At 38.4% G+C, this 18,269-nt stretch overlaps 1 protein-coding gene across 1 annotated transcript in view; it reads right to left on the minus strand.

Moving 5' to 3' along the window:
* ikbkb (inhibitor of nuclear factor kappa B kinase subunit beta) overlaps positions 1-18,269 on the minus strand; it is an 87,998-nt gene that overhangs the window by 24,769 nt on the left and 44,960 nt on the right. Inside the window, exons 6-16 of the mRNA XM_039768286.1 lie at positions 14,786-14,874; positions 14,128-14,217; positions 12,459-12,583; positions 5,363-5,470; positions 4,549-4,678; positions 3,705-3,899; positions 3,506-3,617; positions 3,304-3,427; positions 2,982-3,133; positions 2,797-2,858; positions 2,493-2,602 (exon numbers count right to left, since the gene is read on the minus strand). Of these exons, the coding sequence (XP_039624220.1) occupies positions 2,493-2,602; positions 2,797-2,858; positions 2,982-3,133; positions 3,304-3,427; positions 3,506-3,617; positions 3,705-3,899; positions 4,549-4,678; positions 5,363-5,470; positions 12,459-12,583; positions 14,128-14,217; positions 14,786-14,874 (1,297 nt within the window). The remainder of the gene's footprint in view (positions 1-2,492; positions 2,603-2,796; positions 2,859-2,981; positions 3,134-3,303; positions 3,428-3,505; positions 3,618-3,704; positions 3,900-4,548; positions 4,679-5,362; positions 5,471-12,458; positions 12,584-14,127; positions 14,218-14,785; positions 14,875-18,269) is intronic.

The raw sequence follows: 18,269 nt of genomic DNA on the forward strand, positions 1-18,269 counted from the left end.
GGCTTAAAAGTCGGTGGGAACAATTAGACAGTTCACTCAGTTTAAAATGATCTAAATCAATCAAACTCCTCACTCAAAAATTTAATTCTAAAATGCCACTTTAGCTTTTTGATTAAACGAAGGAGCAATGCTATACATCCAAGTACAAGTGTGAGAAGAGCAGATGTAACAAAACACGAAAAACGTGAAACAAGCAGGAGGAAAAACAGGGAAAGAAAACACAAAATAGCTGCCCCTGCTGCATCCCACTGCAGCCTCAATTCAAATTACCACAGAGGCAAAAACAAAGTGGAGAGAATGACTGCAACATATTAACAAGCACTACTTGATAATAATGTTCTGTACCTTTAATTCTTTGCATGACCAATCAAAGAAGCCACCTCTAATTTCTATGGTGTCTTTTTACACAGAACTCCATACTAAGGGACTATATATATATATATAGTGGCAGACAACCAGGCATCCTGCCTCACCGGGACACCTGAAAAAAGAACGGACCGGGAGAGGGGCACTGTCTGGACGCAGCCCCCCTGGATTTCATCAGGGCCATAGAAATGGAGCTGGGAAGCTCAACCCTGTGGGGATCCGTGGCCACCACCAGGGGGCGTCTGGATGGTCTTAGAGCCCTAGAGGACAGCACTTCTGCCACACCAGGAAGTGCTGCTGAACCAGGAACTGTATATGCCCAAAGTGCTTCCGGGTGCAAAGGCAGCACTACCGCCACACTAGGAAGTGCTGCCGGAAGACCATCACCAAGCACCCGGAGCACATCTGGGGCGTGATTAAAGGGGCCGCCTCACTCCATTCGAGAGCTGGAGTCAGTCGGGTGAAAGAGGACAGGGCTTACGAGAGAGGAGTGGAGGCAGCCTGAAGAAAGAGACAGGACTGAGTAGAGTGTGGTATTTTCGTGCACTGTGTTGGTGTTGTGGGGTCTGTAAGTAAACGGTGCGTGTTTTGTACATTTGGAGTCCATGTCTGTCTGTGCTGAGGCTGATCTTTCACTATATATATATATATATATATATATATATATATATATATATATATATATATATATATATATATATATATATGAACTCAGTTTAATGACTGCTCATGGTTGCTTAACTCGTAAACTGTTTTCCAGCTGGCAACCTATGTTTGAACCTATGAAATAATTTCAGCAAATTGCCAATGTTTCAATCATGTAAAAAGTATTATAAACAGATAGATAACACAACATTACCTGATAGCAAGAGGCAGAGCCAAGTAACAATATCAGTGTGTATGTGCAGAGACTAAAGGTCTGGGAGTTATACCAAGAGAGTTCAAGACTTAAATTTCCTGAGACAATGACAGAGAAAGCAACCGTTCTAAATGTTAAGTCAACTGGATTGAAGAATGTCTGACTGCCTGACTGAAAACAACACGTTTGTGATTGGACTTGTGTCTTAGATGCAAAGCAACATACTGAGTTACAAGAAAGCTAAATGTGAGATAAGTAGTTAAATGTCTGACAAATTGTTGCAACTCAATAATCCATAATGCAGGAAAAATAGTATTCAAATGGATTGGACAAACAAGTCTGCTCATTCGACTAAACAGGGAAAGGGGTAATTCAGTGAAACTGGGCACTTAACAAGTAGCAACGTCTTGTGACATACCGCGAAGGTGACTGACAAAGTGCTGAAAATTATAGATCAGGTTCCTGCCCACAAAAAAGAAACAATGTATATGAGTTACAGTTTGATGTAATTTCAGGAAAAGCAGCACACAAAGGGGTAGAAATTTCATTAGGTACTGCTGAACTGGAGGATGCTGTGAGAGCTTGTGAGATGGACTTTGAGAACGCATGAGTATTACTAAAGTCTGCCATAAATATAAAAATAAAATGCAACTTAAGAAAGGATGATGAAATGGAAAAGTTAATCTAGAAGCAAAATTCCAGAAGGTTAATGAAAAAAAGCCCAGGATGACTGTTGGAGGCAAAAAGGCAGGAGGTGTGAATGTGGTTGACACGGTCTGTTTAGCACACACACTGAAGATCATTGATCTTTTGTAGGTTATGACTTCATAAAGTAATAGTAATAGGAGTAATAGATTTATGTGAAGGGTCAACTGAAGATCTTGAGCTTGACCTTGTTTATCAGACGTTTTGTGCCAGTTGTTGAAGATTTCACTAAACATAGTGCAACAAACTGAATGTGGATGAAGCGATAAAAAAAATACATGGATATGAAAAATAACTAGATGAACATGTGCACTGTTATGCAGATGAAGGGAATAAAGCCAGCAGGGAAGTAGATATGGATGGAGTGGGGCTGGATAAAGAAGGTTGTGTCTCACTGATAAAAAACGAGTCATTTTCCTCTTGCCCTATTAAGCAAACGATGAAGCAATTTTTGGCAGAACATTCTCACAAAAGTAGCCTCTCCGGACCAGTCAACAGAAGATAGGACGTGAAAAAAATCTTGATTTGAAATACTCTCTGACGTTGAAGAGTTTACACTCACAGTCCATCCAGACCATCTCCATGTTTCCATCCCGAAGGATTCCTTTGCAATTCCACTATGTCAGTCTGAAGTGACATCATCTGCTCCTCAAGCTGCATCACTTCCTCCTGCTACAAAATAATGTATTTTATTGAGAGTGCCTTTATTAAGATGGCATTACCATACATTAAATGCTTTGGCAACAGAAATGAACAGCCAAAGAAGACACTATTGATTACAAATAAAAATCAGTTCTGACAATAGAACATTTAAAAGGAAAAAAGAAAAATAATAAACAAGAAAACCTTTAAGTTTCCCCTCTTACTTGTCCACAAATCAATGCAGTTTGTTCCATCTCCATCCAAGCAGATATCATCTTTTCAGACGCTGTTGGGAGAAGAAAAATGCACTGATCATTACAACATATTTCCTATCTGAACAGACACACATTCGGAATCTTAAACCCAGTGTGAAGTCCATTACTATATTATTAACGCAGCAGGAACGTACTGATGCCAGAAACCTTCTGTTCCTGGTATTTCTCCATATCGATCTGGACACTCATCTTGAAGAAGTCCAGCTTGGCTTTCAGTCTCTGGTTCATAGATGTCATCTCATTCTTTTGCTTGGACAAAGAACCATTGTGGCGTAGAAGGCTCATACTGTACAGGAACATTCAAAAAATAAAAACAATTTCAAACAGATGTGCTTCTGTGTGCAGGCCCTCCTGATATATGTTAAACTGACTTAACCAATATTGTTTCTAAAGATCAAATACTATTGCACAATTTTATTTAATCAAATATTTTTTTAGATGAAGATGTAGGCTTACAGGGCAGCTTTTTGCCCCTGTTGAATCCTTTGCCAGTCCTCCTTCAGTGTGCGAATTGTGTGCCAAGCCTGGCCGTAAGTCCTTCGCAGCTGACTGTACTGCAGAACCTTCTTTGGGTCCACCTCTATGGCAATTTAAGAAGATTGTCATTTTCCATAGTGAAGTTATACAGGGTAATGTAGCCATAAAAACAGTTACTTACGAACAAACTTGATGTTCTCCGGCATGGGACGTTGACTCAAATGAGGCTCATAGCTACTCTTGCTTTTGTCAAACAGGAACAGCAAAGGCATGTCTATACGTCCATCAATTAACTATGAGCAAAATTAAGTCACCCTTAGCCTAATCACCACGTGTCCAAAACATAATTACTATACCAGTTAAAAGAAAGCTTAACCTACCTTGTAGTCAACTGCACACTGTGTGATATCTTTCAGGGGGTCCAGCGGAACTCCAGCTTCCAAAAGAAGTTCCTGATTAGCTGGTTGAACTTGTGTGTCAACTGCAATGCATTCTTGCAAAGACTGAATAGTTTGCTGTGACTGGACCGGGTAAGTATGTATCTCTGCTGTCACCATGTTGAGGACATGAACCAGCTAATGTGAAGAAGACGAGGGGGATAAAATTAACAGTCTTGGACTACAAGCAGCCAGACGTTCATTAAGCTAACGAGGAAGCCTAATAAATAAACTTCTACATAATCTAATATAACAAACTGGCAAAAGAGAAGACAACCTTCACACAATTTTCTAGTAATACCAAGTATGATCTGCCAGGCATGTGGTAGGCAGGCAAATTCTGAGATCAAGTATAACTGTCCACAGTTTAGCGCCACAAGAAATTACATCATACTATAATGAGTTAAGCTTTCCCAGAAAACATATACAACAGATAAATTCATTCAACAGAAATTACATATTCTCAAATGCACTCCAATGAGGAATTTCTGATCAAAGCCATAATATATAACAACTGTGAATACAACAGCCAAACATATGCTTTACTTTCAATTCGTAAATTTTAGATACGTTTGATCTTTTTTCTCTGACAGTTGTGGTTTAAAAATAGGTAAAAATAAGAAAAAATGTTATAAAAGCAAGTGGAATTAGCTGCTTCTGTGCAATGCCCCTAAAAACCCGCAGTACTTAAAATACTTCATATTTGTAGACCTGTTATTAATTTGTGATTTACAGGTAAATTCTTTAGGACCAAAATTGGCAAAAACTGCAGTAAACAAGCTGCTACCTTGAGACTGAGAATGACATCCAGTGACTTGAAGCATCCATTGGGGCCATAAAACGGATCAGTACCTCTCTCACGCGGGTTCCACTTCAACATGATTTGCAACCAACGCTCCATTTTCTCTGCGAGGAACCTGCAGTGTGGACAGTCAGAAAATTCATTATCTTTCAACGCAAGCAGAAGAATCAGATTTTTCTTTCTAAGCTACAGACAAAAATGCATTTTTAAACCTAAAGCCATCAAACGGTTCAAAACAGGTATTTTCAAGACTGTATCTACTTCCTCTTTTAGTTCCTCTATGCCAGGGGTTCCCAACCTTTTTTCAAACCCATTTTCCCCCTGGCAACTTATTGAAAATAAATTTACCCCAGCACTATTTTGTTCAATATTTGAGTTTATGCTTCTACCATAACAAAGTGATCAACAAAGGGGAACTTTTAAGATACTGTTTTTACAATTTTTATTTTAAGTTCAAATAACAATAGCATTACCACATAATAATGCTATTTCACTTACTTAAAAACAACTAATGAAGAGCAGATACTGGTATACCAGAACAAAAACACACTGAGTCGAGGAGAACACATCATTCAGTGACATGCTTGTTCTTGCTTTTCCCCTACATTTCTGGATACTATTGGTGCAGTTGTTGAAAGAGCAAGTCTCATGTTGTCTTGGGAAACTAACCGATTTCAGCTTTTTTAAGCAAGTTTACCCCTGTTTGGGAACCTATGCTCTATGCCAACTCAGAAGAGGTCCATTTCACCTTCCTGCTGTTTCTTCATTCCAGAATGTACAGTAAGAAATTATGACTCACCTGTTAAGGTTATGTGGATATGGCAGGTGCTTGGAAAACCTCACTTCCCCAGTCAGGTCCTCCGACACTACAATATCATCCTCTTCTTTTTGTTTCAATTTGGTGTGCCTGAAAACACAGTATCAAAAGAAAAATGTGAAGTCTATTATTTGAAAATTTTATTCGACTAGTTACAGAAAGCATACAATAACATAATTACAAAAACAAAACAAATGACAAACAACATATTAACTATAAAATTTAAGTAACACGAATACACCTCTTTTAACACAACAGCTACTGTTATATCTGACTCACAGTTTTATTTATAGTATCAAAAAAAAAAGTTGGTTAATTGTCTATGTATAAAAAATGTATTCACTTATGTTTCCTTTTCCTGATGAGGGTCATGATAGTAACATTCTGAGCTAGACTGCCCAGGTCACCCCACCCTCAGGGATATAATGATTCATGCATGTCCATGGTTTGCCTCCGAGTCTAATCTTAATGAGATGTGCCTGATACAAACTTCAAGTAAAGTCTCCACTGCCTATCCCACATAAATGCCCAAATCACCTCAACAGGCTTCAATGTCCTCCCATGTTGTTAAGCTGCTCGTCCTGTCAAGGGGACTGAACTCAGCAACATTAAAACTCACTTTGACCGTTGGTACTCATTCTTTTACCCACTACTTAGAATTCATGACCAGAGGTGAGGATGGAGATGTAGGGTGACTACCAGACAAAAAACTCAGAGAACGTACCTCCTTCCTGCTTCACCTACAAAGTCTATCAAACTTATGATCATCTCTACCTTCACTAGAGAACAATATGCCGTTGTATTTGAACTCCCTCTCTCTTAAGTCAATTGCTCCCTTGTTAACTATGGAGAACAAGGCGATCATTTTGGGAGGTGCTATGACATTACATTTAGAGGCAGTAAATCTCAGCCTAACCAAATCACACTCAACTAAAAACTCATTCCACTGTGCAATGGAGAGCACAGACAGATGGCCAAAAAGACAAAATCAGCGTCTTTCCCTTGAGCATGGGGAAGGCATTATATAAATAATTTTTTATTATTATTATATTATTACCTGCAAACAGCATAAAGGCAACCCTTATATTTAAAAACTGGATACTCTCTAAGCATCAGCAGCACCTTAGTATTCTGCCCATGAAAATAATGAAAGGAACAGATGGTAGGAAGGAAGAAAGGAAGATAGGTAGGTAGAACTTTATTAGTCCCCGGGGGAAATTTGGATTTTTACAGAGGCATTTTAAATAAATAAATATACAAACACATTAATCCTCCTTTGATGAATCAATCCATTGCTTTGTTGATTTTGATGTATGTTTTTAGTTGTTATGTTGAAGTTCCTCTTCATCTTTAGCTTCCTAGCAGATGCTTGAAGGTTTTGTGCCAAAACAGATTACTTGGAGCTATTCATGATTTCATCCACCTTAACTAAAGCCCCAGTTCTAGCAAGAGCATAATGCTGCCTCCAATATGTTTCACTGTGGGTATGGTGTTCTTTTGATGATGTGCTGTGTTGTTTTTGAGCTTAACATACCTTATGGAATTATGGCAGAAAAGTTCAACCTTGATCTCATCAGACCATAATACATTTTTCTGCATGGCTGTAGGTATACCTTTTTGCAAAGTTTAGCTGAACCTGGATGTTTTTCTATGTGAGAAAAGGCTTTCATCTTGCTACCCTACCCCACAACCCAGACATATTAAAAATATGACTAACTGTTATCACACATTGCTGTAGGCCTCCCTGACCAGTTTTCTCCTTGTCTTCTCATCAATCTTGCAGAGACACCCTGATCTTGGCACAGTCACTGTTGAGTCGTATTTTTCCATTTTTTGATGACTGCCTTCACCATGCTCCATGGGATGTTTAACGCTTTGGATACTTTTTGTACCCCTGTCCTGACTGATACCTTTCAATGATGAGATCCTGCTCATGTTTTACAAGCTCTTTGTGGACCATGGCTTTTGGAGTATCTTGCAACCAAAAGGACATCAGGATAATCCTACAGGAACAGCCAAACTTTACCTGAGCTCAATAATAGCCACTTTAATTGATGTCAAGGATATACTAACTACTGTTCGAGATGAGACTTATTGTGACTGGTTAATTCTGAACACAGCCACATCCTTGGTTATTAAAGGTTGTGCACACTAATGCAACCAGCTTTTTGTACGGTTTTTTCCACTTTTTCACTAAACAGTTTCTAATTTGTTTTCACCTTCTTTGTATAGATGGCAATTTTGCAATAAAGGTGAAATAGTTTCTGACTGGATTTATCTTGGCTTCAGTTTTTTATTATACAAACTGCAATTTTGCCAGGGGTGTGCAGACTTTCAATATCCACTGTATTTCAGAATGTAGTTGTAGAATATTGGAGTCAATTAAAAACACAAGTGTTACCTTTTAAGAAAATAATATGCTGATCAGAGGCAAAATTTAACATAACCATATTAGATCCTAAACTAAGAAATATGTTCAAATACATTTCTCCTTTTCTGTATAGCATCTCATATTTGACACTCTCTAGCCAATATCACACTCATATACAAATATAGGGAATAAGTGAATCAACCTTTCTCTTCCTGAAATTGAAATGTGCAATTTTCTGCAAAACCTTTTGGTACTTTACAGCATACTATGCTGCTCATTTTATGAATTCTACATCTTTGAATATTAATAATTTTACCTGAAATGTGATTGTAGTAACTATACGTCAGGAGATAATTTTTCTGCTTTAGGATATCAAGTGCATGCTCGGCAGCAAACTATGTCTGTGCAACAGGTTTTTAAATTAAGCCACCTTAGTGAAATGGGACTAACTACTCATTACTCTTTTAATGCATACTAAATATTACCATTCTTACACTTGGTGGGAAATGGAATATCATAGAACAAGAACATTTTGAGGTTAGGGACTGCATACTAATGAATCTGAATGAGTTAACCAATACAGTGGTGTGAAAAACTATTTGCCCCCTTCCTGATTTCTTATTCTTTTGCATGTTTGTCACACAAAATGTTTCTGATCATCAAACACATTTAACCATTAGTCAAATATAACACAAGTAAACACAAAATGCAGTTTTTAAATGATGGTTTTTATTATTTAGGGAGAAAAAATCCAAACCTACATGGCCCTGTGTGAAAAAGTAATTGCCCCCTGAACCTAATAACTGGTTGGGCCACCCTTAGCAGCAATAACTGAAATCAAGCGTTTGCGATAACTTGCAATGAGTCTTTTACAGCGCTCTGGAGGAATTTTGACCCACTCATCTTTGCAGAATTGTTGTAATTCACCTTTATTTGAGGGTTTTCTAGCATGAACCGCCTTTTTAAGGTCATGCCATAGCATCTCAATTGGATTCAGGACTTTGACTAGGCCACTCCAAAGTCTTCATTTTGTTTTTCTTCAGCCATTCAGAGGTGGATTTGCTGGTGTGTTTTGGGTCATTGTCCTGTTGCAGCACCCAAGATCGCTTCAGCTTGAGTTGACGAACAGATGGCCGGACATTCTCCTTCAGGATTTTTGGTAGACAGTAGAATTCATGGTTCCATCTATCACAGCAAGCCTTCCAGGTCCTGAAGCAGCAAAACAACCCCAGACCATCACACTACCACCACCATATTTTACTGTTGGTATGATGTTCTTTTTCTGAAATGCTGTGTTCCTTTTACGCCAGATGTAACGGGACATTTGCCTTCCAAAATGTTCAACTTTTGTCTCATCAGTCCACAAGGTATTTTCCCAAAAGTCTTGGCAATCATTGAGATGTTTCTTAGCAAAATTGAGACGAGCCCTAATGTTCTTTTTGCTTAACAGTGGTTTGTATCTTGGAAATCTGCCATGCAGGCCGTTTTGCCCAGTCTCTTTCTTATGGTGGAGTCGTGAACACTGACCTTAATTGAGGCAAGTGAGGCCTGCAGTTCTTTAGACGTTGTCCTGGGGTCTTTTGTGACCTCTCGGATGAGTCGTCTCTGTGCTCTTGGGGTAATTTTGGTCGGCCGGCCACTCCTAGGAAGGTTCACCACTGTTTCATGTTTTTGTCATTTGTGGATAATGGCTCTCACTGTGGTTCGCTGGAGTCCCAAAGCTTTAGAAATGGCTTTTACCATTTACCAGACTGATAGATCTCAATTACTTCTGTTCTCATTTGTTCCTGAATTTCTTTGGATCTTGGCATGATGTCTAGCTTTTGAGGTGCTTTTGGTCTACTTCTCTGTGTCAGGCAGCTCCTATTGAAGTGATTTCTTGATTGAAACAGGTGTGGCAGTAATCAGGCCTGGGGGTGGCTACGGAAATTGAAATCAGGTGTGATACACCACAGTTAGGTTATTTTTTAACAAGGGGGCAATTACTTTTTCACACAGGGCCATGTAGGTTTGGATTTTTTTCTCCATAAATAATAAAAACATCATTTAAAAACTGCATTTTGTGTTTACTTGTGTTATATTTGACTAATGGTTAAATGTGTTTGATGATCAGAAACATTTTGTGTGACAAACATGCAAAAGAATAAGAAATCAGGAAGGGGGCAAATAGTTTTTCACACCACTGTATATCTCTACCTTTAATTTAAGTAAACGTTTGTTGGATGATTCCTGGGTGTGTAGTATTTTAATAAGCACTATCTAGATAACATGTACTTGACAGTTTATTTAGTCATTTATTTTTAATAAGACAATGGATTTGTAATAAAAATCTGTAACAATTGGAGTAATAGAGTATTGATCAAGACAACAATATGCTGACTGTTAGTAACTTAATTACAATTTGATTAAACGGCATTGCATATTTCATCATGATTAATAATGCTTAGGCAATCTTGGTCCTGGGCAGTTTTGACTGTTAGACTGTAAAGCACAGGTTTTATCTCAGTTCCAACCAGTGAACTACTGCATGGGCAAGTAAGTGGCATAACCTGCAAGGGCCCCAGATGCAAAAATATGAACAGACAAACAGATAATACTTTGTCCCCAAGGGAAAATTAAAGCTATTAAAATACACCTAATATAATCAAATTTTGTAGTTTAAATAATAAAAATGCCCAATCTTAGGTGTGATACAACATAAAAAACGTAATTAAAATGTTTCCTTCTGAAACTAACACACCACCTGCCCTTCAGAACAAGTAATCCGCCTGAAGTTAAGCATGTTTGGGAATGGCCGGTACATGGATGGGAAACAATCTAGGAAACCTTGGGTTGCAGCTGGAAGAGGTGTTGGTGAGGCCAACGGGGGCACTTATCCTGGGGTCTGTGTGTGGATCCCAATGCCCCAGTCCAGTGACAGGGCCACTGTGCTGTACAAATAGGGCCATCTTTTAGATGATTTGTATTATCAATGTCCTGACTCTCTGTGGTCATTAAAGATCTGTGGGCATATTTCAAAAAAGTAGGGTGTATCCTGATCTCAAGGCTAAATTGTCCATCACAGACAATCCTGTCCATTCTGGCCCCCTAATCATCCCATGTTTCTGATTGTCTTATTTTCTCTCATTCCTTCACCACTTAATAGCTAATGTGTGGTGAGAGTAATGGCTGCCGTTGCATCATCCAGGTGGGTGCTGCACATTGTTGGTGATTGAAATGGTTCCCCTTCTGTCTAAGTGCCTTGAACAGTGAGAGTAGTGCTATATAAATATAATAATATTACTAATAATGAATTATAACTAATAAAGAATAAACATACCAAAGCAAAAAGCCAAAGAATTAAAAAAACATGTTCTACTTTATTGCAAAAAGAATTGATTCCAACAGAAGTGTGCAATCTATTTTACTTCTACAGTGGCTTGAGTACACTACAACTATTACTAGTGGAAACTGGGCTTAATAGCAGGTTGAGGAGACCCTGGAGAAGTGGAGATATGCTCTAGAGAGGAGAGGAATGAAGGTCAGTAGGAACAAGAGAGAATACATATGTGTAAATGAGAGGGAGGTCAGTGGGATGGTGAGGATGAGGGAGTAGAGTTGGCGAAGGTGAATGAGTTTAAATACTTGGGATCAACAGTACAGAGTAATGGGGATTGTGGAAGAGAGGTGAAAAAGTGAGTACAGGCAGGGTGGAATGGGTGGAGAAGGGTGTCAGAAGTGATTTGTGACAGACGGGTATCAGCAAGAGTGAAAGGGAAGGTCTACAGGATGGTACTGAGACCAGCTATGTTATATGGGCTGGTGACGGTGGCATTGACCAGAAAGCAGGAGACAGAGCTGGAGGTAGCAGAGTTAAAGATGTTAAGATTTGCATTGGCCGTGACAAGGATGAAGAAATGAGGACATTAGAGGGTCAGCTCAAGTTGGACGGTTGGGAGACAAAGTCAGAGAGGTGAGATTAAGTTGGTTTGGACATGTGCAGAGCAGAGAAACTGGGTATATTGGGAGAAGGATGCTAAGGATAGAGCTGCCAGGGAAGAGGAAAAGAGGAAGGCCTAAGTGAAGGTTTATTGATGTGGTGAGAGAGGACATGCAGGTGATGGGTGTAACAGAACAAGATGCAGAGGACAGAAAGATATGGAAGAAGATGATCCGCTGTGGTGACCCCTAACAGGAGCAGCCGAAAGAAGAAGAAGAAGTTTCCTCCTGTACTCAGATGAGGAGTACCTCTCTTCTTCCAGGATTTCTCAACATTCTAGTTATTTGTCAAAATAAACAACTTTACATTCTTATGAAAGAAACTCTAGAATTAGCCACAGACTTATAAACAACACTGCCCAATCCTGTTATGATTGGTCCACTCACATTAACGTCTGGTGCAAGTCCACATTCTGACCAATGGACTATTCACAGCACGGAATATTCCTGAGATTCTTTCTTAGTCCTAACACAGGAGATGGCCAGGTCTAGTTTAGCAGGATATTTGCTCCAGTTTTTGCAAATATGTTCAATTTAAATCAATTCATTATTGCATAGCACTCTGTGCACCGTAAAATGCTCAGATAGGCATGCACATGTTTCCAGGTATAATTCCATTGTAATATTAAACTGCACATCATTTACATAAATGAACACACATATTAGGTTCAACACAAAGTAAAACACAAAAATTTCAATCAACATATAAACCATAAAAAGTTTAAGTACCAGGGTACTGGTTGCCAGTTAGGCAAGAAAGGCCTGAAACCAGTGATGCACTCAAAAACCAATGTGCCAAAACTCCAGTAGTCTACAGTTGTGGTGTATTTGCGTTGTTCTAAAAGCTCAGGTGCCTGTAAAGAGAGTCAGAGTTATGAGTATTGAATAACATAAATAATGTATAATGTATCTGATATATACTCTAGGCCAGTGGTTCCCAATCTCGATCCACGGGACCCCCTGTGATTGCAGGATTTTGTTACAACCAGATTCACAATAACTGATTTCATTTATTTGGTTTTTCTTTTAATTTTTCCCTTCTCTTATTCAAATTCATAAAAGTACAGCAGTATGAGTTTTGCATTATAAAACATTAGGAATATTTATTTTTCTATAGCTTTAAATACTTAATTCTTTTTTTTGTTGTTTCCTAATATTTTTCCCTTATTCTGTGTAGTCTGCTCCCTTCATTGTATCCTAATAGTGACAATTAAAAACAAGCAAAGCAGATACTCAGGCTAACAACACTAAACAATAATGGCTACAACTGCTTCAGAGTCGGACCCACTAATTGGTCAATAATAGAAAGGCAGAATGGAAATCATTCTGAACATAAAAAATATAACATATAACTGCTTAATTTTTATTAAACTGTATTAGCACACTTACTTTTGTAGTTTCTTCATTGACCCCAAAACAAAGAAACTGGGAAATAACGCCTCACTTAATTAGACTAGGAGTTTGTAGGAACAAAATCCTGCTGTACCAGGGAGTCCCTAGGACCGAGTTTGAGAACCACTGCTTTAGGCAAACCTCCAAACACAAACATAATATCAAGTGAACCTCAAACATAATTTATTTATTTTTTAATACAGGAGAGGATCAAAAAAGTATAAAACAATTAAAAATCATGCTAAACTTTTGGGCCTTGGAAAAAAAGAATCAAACTCTATTTGTCTGCTGGTGTGGCTCATTAATTTGTCCCCTTCTCCAGCACCCCTTCTCTCTCTCTCTCCCTCAGTCCATTGAGTTTTAGAGTCTAAGAGAGTCTAAGAATTCTGGCCAATGGTGGCCGACCTGTTTTTCACTTTGGGAACAGGATAACCACCTTACAAGTTCCTATAACGGCTCTTGGGTGTTTTTGCAGGCTTGTAGCCTGAAGATGACCATAATTTAAGGAAGTTCCCCTGGTACCCTCTCAAATAGACAAAACAGACTCATCTGGTATTACATTTTGCATGCTTCAATGCCAGAGAGAAATGAATTGCTTACTTTTCTTAGTTGTACCATTAAAAGGTAACATTGTCACACCTTTCCTGGCTAGGAACAATATGTTGCAAGTTGTCATTCTGAAGATTGCATGCCTTCTTTGCAGATCAGCTTGGCTTAACTCTCTCTTTCTCTGTTGCTATCTCTGGAATTCCTTCTAGGACATACTGTACACCTTCAGAGATTAGGGTAGTGTCCCTGGAAGTGCCTCCTTCCCATACTGGAACATACCAATGCAATCTCATTGTCAATGGGGGCTTAACCTTTTCCTTTAGCTATTTTCCTGGGCCCTTTCAATATTGTGTTAAATAATTGTACGGTTTTCATCCCATTAGATGACCAGGTTATCCTCCACAATTCATGAACTTCATATTTAAAAGTGTGCTTTGTCAGATGTAAATCCACTTACAAGGTATTGTAGCGTTCCCACAAAAGAGGTACAAAGGCTGCTCTGGTCCAATTCTTTAGCATAGCCAAGATCAATAATCTTATGGATTAACTGCAATGATAGAAATCATGGTGCTACATCAGGAAAGCAGGAAATGAGAACAAATTTAAGAAGAAAACATTTTGCCATGCACCGTATGTATTTTTGCATGCGTGTATGCAGGAAAGTAATGATTGTTTAATAAAATAGATAAGGTAAAGATTATTTGACTGCCTTCCAAAAAAATTGTTTAAAGAGATGCAGTGAATTGTCATTTGAGTTCTTACTGTTGAAAGACTTGGGAAAACACATGCAACACTATCAACATTAAAGCTATAAAACTATTTTATAGTATGGTCGGTATAATGACATATAAAGATTGCTTAAAAAATAATAGTGATAATTCAAGCAAAATTACACCTTTCATTTAAAAGATCACAATATGCAAGCTTTTGAGGCAACTCAGGCCCCTTCTTCAGGCAAGATGTAAACATGACACGGTACACCCTAGTACTTAAAAAATAATACAAATAATAGGAATAGAATTAATAATAGAATAATAGAAAAGCCATAAAATGTTCTTCATAAAAGTAATTATAACATAAAATTATTTGTAGGCAGAGTTATTTGCTATACTTACTCGCTTCTCTCCCTGCTGTAGAACAATATTTTCTGGCTTTAGATCCCGGTGAATGATTCGATTTTCATGGAGATAGCGCAAAGCAGAGGCTTAAAAAAGTAGAAGAGTTAATTTTTTTGAGAAATTAGAGGCATATAGTATGAGCCAGATGGCGCAAACTAAACTTGCATCTAATACTTAAATGATAAACCTCTCTACATCAGAAAAAACATGATTTACACATTCATGCAGGTAATTTTTATTACTATATGTTTGTGAAACTGGTTCCAAAGGATTGACAACCTTGGTGTGAACAGATTGACCGTTCTACTATGTGTCATTTTTCCTAAGCTACTGACTCTGTTACTCCAATGGAAATGCAGAACGGAAGGATCATTTCCTGCTAAGAGGAATTCTCAGTATCAAGCCCCCAATGTACAGATGTGAAAAGGATTGTGGGCATCTCAGGAAAACACTTTTCACTCAATTTAATTTGGACAATAAAATAAAGTGGAAATTGCTCAATCCCATTTTCCTGCTTCAACAACTCTAAGTTTACCAAGAATGGTAGTGTGTAACGCTGACTAACATCCTGAGCACAAGACACATACAATCATAAATGTTACAGAAGTGGCCAAACTGAAGGATATATCTGAAACAAAAAGTATATTAAAACGCTCATCAAACTTAACAACATTATTCTACCAATGGTATAAAAATGTTCTAATTTTTAATTCATTGCATATTGTTAAGTAATGTACCTTCTTGTTGTCATGCGACTGGGAAAGTTATATTGATTAAATCAATTTAACTTTCCATGAGGGCGATATTACCTGCTGTAAATCTTTTTCTTTTAAACTAAACTGACCTCATCTTTAGGAAAAAGAAAACATTACACACATAAAAACAACAGGGTGGTGTTAAAAAAAGTCAATTTGCTATGTAACAACCACCTTGGGAGACCATTTCATTATCAATGCCTATACAGTATATACAAAAAAGTACAGGGGCAATTAACGTTATATTTAAAATTTTATGTAGCAAGATGTAATGAGATTATAAGTTTAATATGTCACTATACACATACAGTGGTGTGAAAAACTATTTGCCCCCTTCCTGATTTCTTATTCTTTTGCATGTTTGTCGCACAAAATGTTTCTGATCATCAAACACATTTAACCATTAGTCAAATATAACACAAGTAAACACAAAATGCAGTTTTTAAATGATGGTTTTTATTACTTAGGGAGAAAAAAAATCCAAACCTACATGGCCCTGTGTGAAAAGTAATTGCCCCCTGAACCTAATAACTGGTTGCGCCACCCTTAGCAGCAATAACTGCAATCAAGCGTTTGCGATAACTTGCAATGAGTCTTTACAGCTCTGGAGGAATTTTGGCCCACTCATCTTTGCAGAATTGTTGTAATTCAGCTTTATTTGAGGGTTTTCTAGCATGAACCGCCTTTTTAAGGTCATGCCATAGCATCTCAATTGGATTCAGGTCAGGACTTTGACTAGGCCACTCCAAAGTCTTCATTTTGTTTTCTTCAGCCATTCAGAGGTGGATTTGCTGGTGTGTTTTGGGTCATTGTCCTATTGCAGCACCAAAGATCGCTTCAGCTTGAGTTGACGAACAGATGGCCGGACATTCTCCTTCAGGATTTTTGGTAGACAGTAGAATTCATGGTTCCATCTATCACAGCAAGCCTTCCAGGTCCTGAAGCAGCAAAACAACCCGAGACCATCACACTACCACCACCATATTTTACTGTTGGTATGATGTTCTTTTTCTGAAATGCTGTGTTCCTTTTACGCCAGATGTAACGGGACATTTGCCTTCCAAAAAGTTCAACTTTTGTCTCATCAGTCCACATGGTATTTTCCCAAAAGTCTTGGCAATCATTGAGATGTTTCTAAGTAAAATTCAGGCGAGCCCTAATGTTCTGTTTGCTTAACAGTGGTTTGCGTCTTGGAAATCTTCCATGCAGGCCGTTTTTGCCCAGTCTCTTTCTTATGGTGGAGTTGTGGACACTGACCTTAATTGAGGCAAGTGAGGCCTGCAGCTCTTTAGACGTTGTCCTGGGGTCTTTTGCAACCTCTCGGATGAGTCGTCTCTGTGCTCTTGGGGTAATTTTGGTCGGCCGGCCACTCCAGGGAAGGTTCACCACTGTTCCATGTTTTTGCCATTTGTGGATAATGGCTCTCACTGTGGTTCGCTGGAGTCCCAAAGCTTTAGAAATGGCTTTATAACCTTTACCAGACTGATAGATCTCAATTACTTCTGTTCTCATTTGTTCCTGAATTTCTTTGGATCTTGGCATGATGTCTAGCTGTTGATGTGCTTTTGGTCTACTTCTCTGTGTCAGGCAGCTCCTATTTAAGTGATTTCTTGATTGAAACAGGTGTGGCAGTAATCAGGCCTGGGGGTGGCTACGGAAATTGAACTCAGGAGTGATACACCACAGTTAGGTGATTTTTTAACAAGGGGGCAATTACTTTTTCACACAGGGCCATGTAGGTTTGGATTTTTTTCTCCCTAAATAATAAAACCATCATTTAAAAACTGCATTTTGTGTTTACTTGTGTTATATTTGACTAATGGTTAAATGTGTTTGATGATCAGAAACATTTTGTGTGACAAACATGCAAAAGAATAAGAAATCAGGAAGGGGGCAAATAGTTTTTCACACCACTGTATATCTTATAAATCTGCCTTTTTCTACTCACATGCACAGTTGACACAAAGCCAGATTTAGCTCAGGGGTTCACTATATAGAACTGCTAGGCAAGCATTAAAAAAGACAAGGCAGATAGATACAACTGCAAAATGGACGGACAGACTGAAAACTGCTGAATACTATTTTTGTCTGTCAAAGTCAGCATGAAACCGTATACTCTCATTGCCTTGTTTGGAATTGCATAATTCACCTAAGTGGGGGCCTGCACGTGAAGAAAGAGTATTAATTCTTGGAACATTGCCCAGCACACCTTTGAAGCCGACAGACAGATAGGAGATAACGTCATCCGATCCTAAAAATTCTTCCACTGCAATGGCAAAAATGGCAGACTCTACAAATTGGGCCCCCTCTCCCAAACGTCTTGACATTGGCTTCCTTTGTCTGTTATGCAGCGTAAGCCATCATTAAACAAAGCTAAGTTATTTCGCCTATGTGATTTCTTACCGCCGTATCACTAAGGGAGGGGTATCACCTTTTTATATTGTACCTATATAGATTCAGGTTATGTAACACACCGCAATTACAAAATAAGTAATTCCCAGGGAGCTAATGCCCCCTGTTGTATACACAAGATCAAAAGTACAAGGATACAGATTTTAAACTACCTATGCATTTCGTGAATTATCCAATGAATTAAGTTTACACTTCTTCCCTATATCACATCCAGAAAATAAAGCCTGATAGAAAATTCCCTAGACTAGCCAACTTAAACCTGATTTTCCCTGCACTTCCAAAAGTGCATGTGCTGACTATTATGAGTAAGCAAG

Source organism: Polypterus senegalus, chromosome 11 (genome assembly GCF_016835505.1).
Source record: "Polypterus senegalus isolate Bchr_013 chromosome 11, ASM1683550v1, whole genome shotgun sequence".
Lineage (NCBI taxonomy): Eukaryota > Metazoa > Chordata > Cladistia > Polypteriformes > Polypteridae > Polypterus > Polypterus senegalus.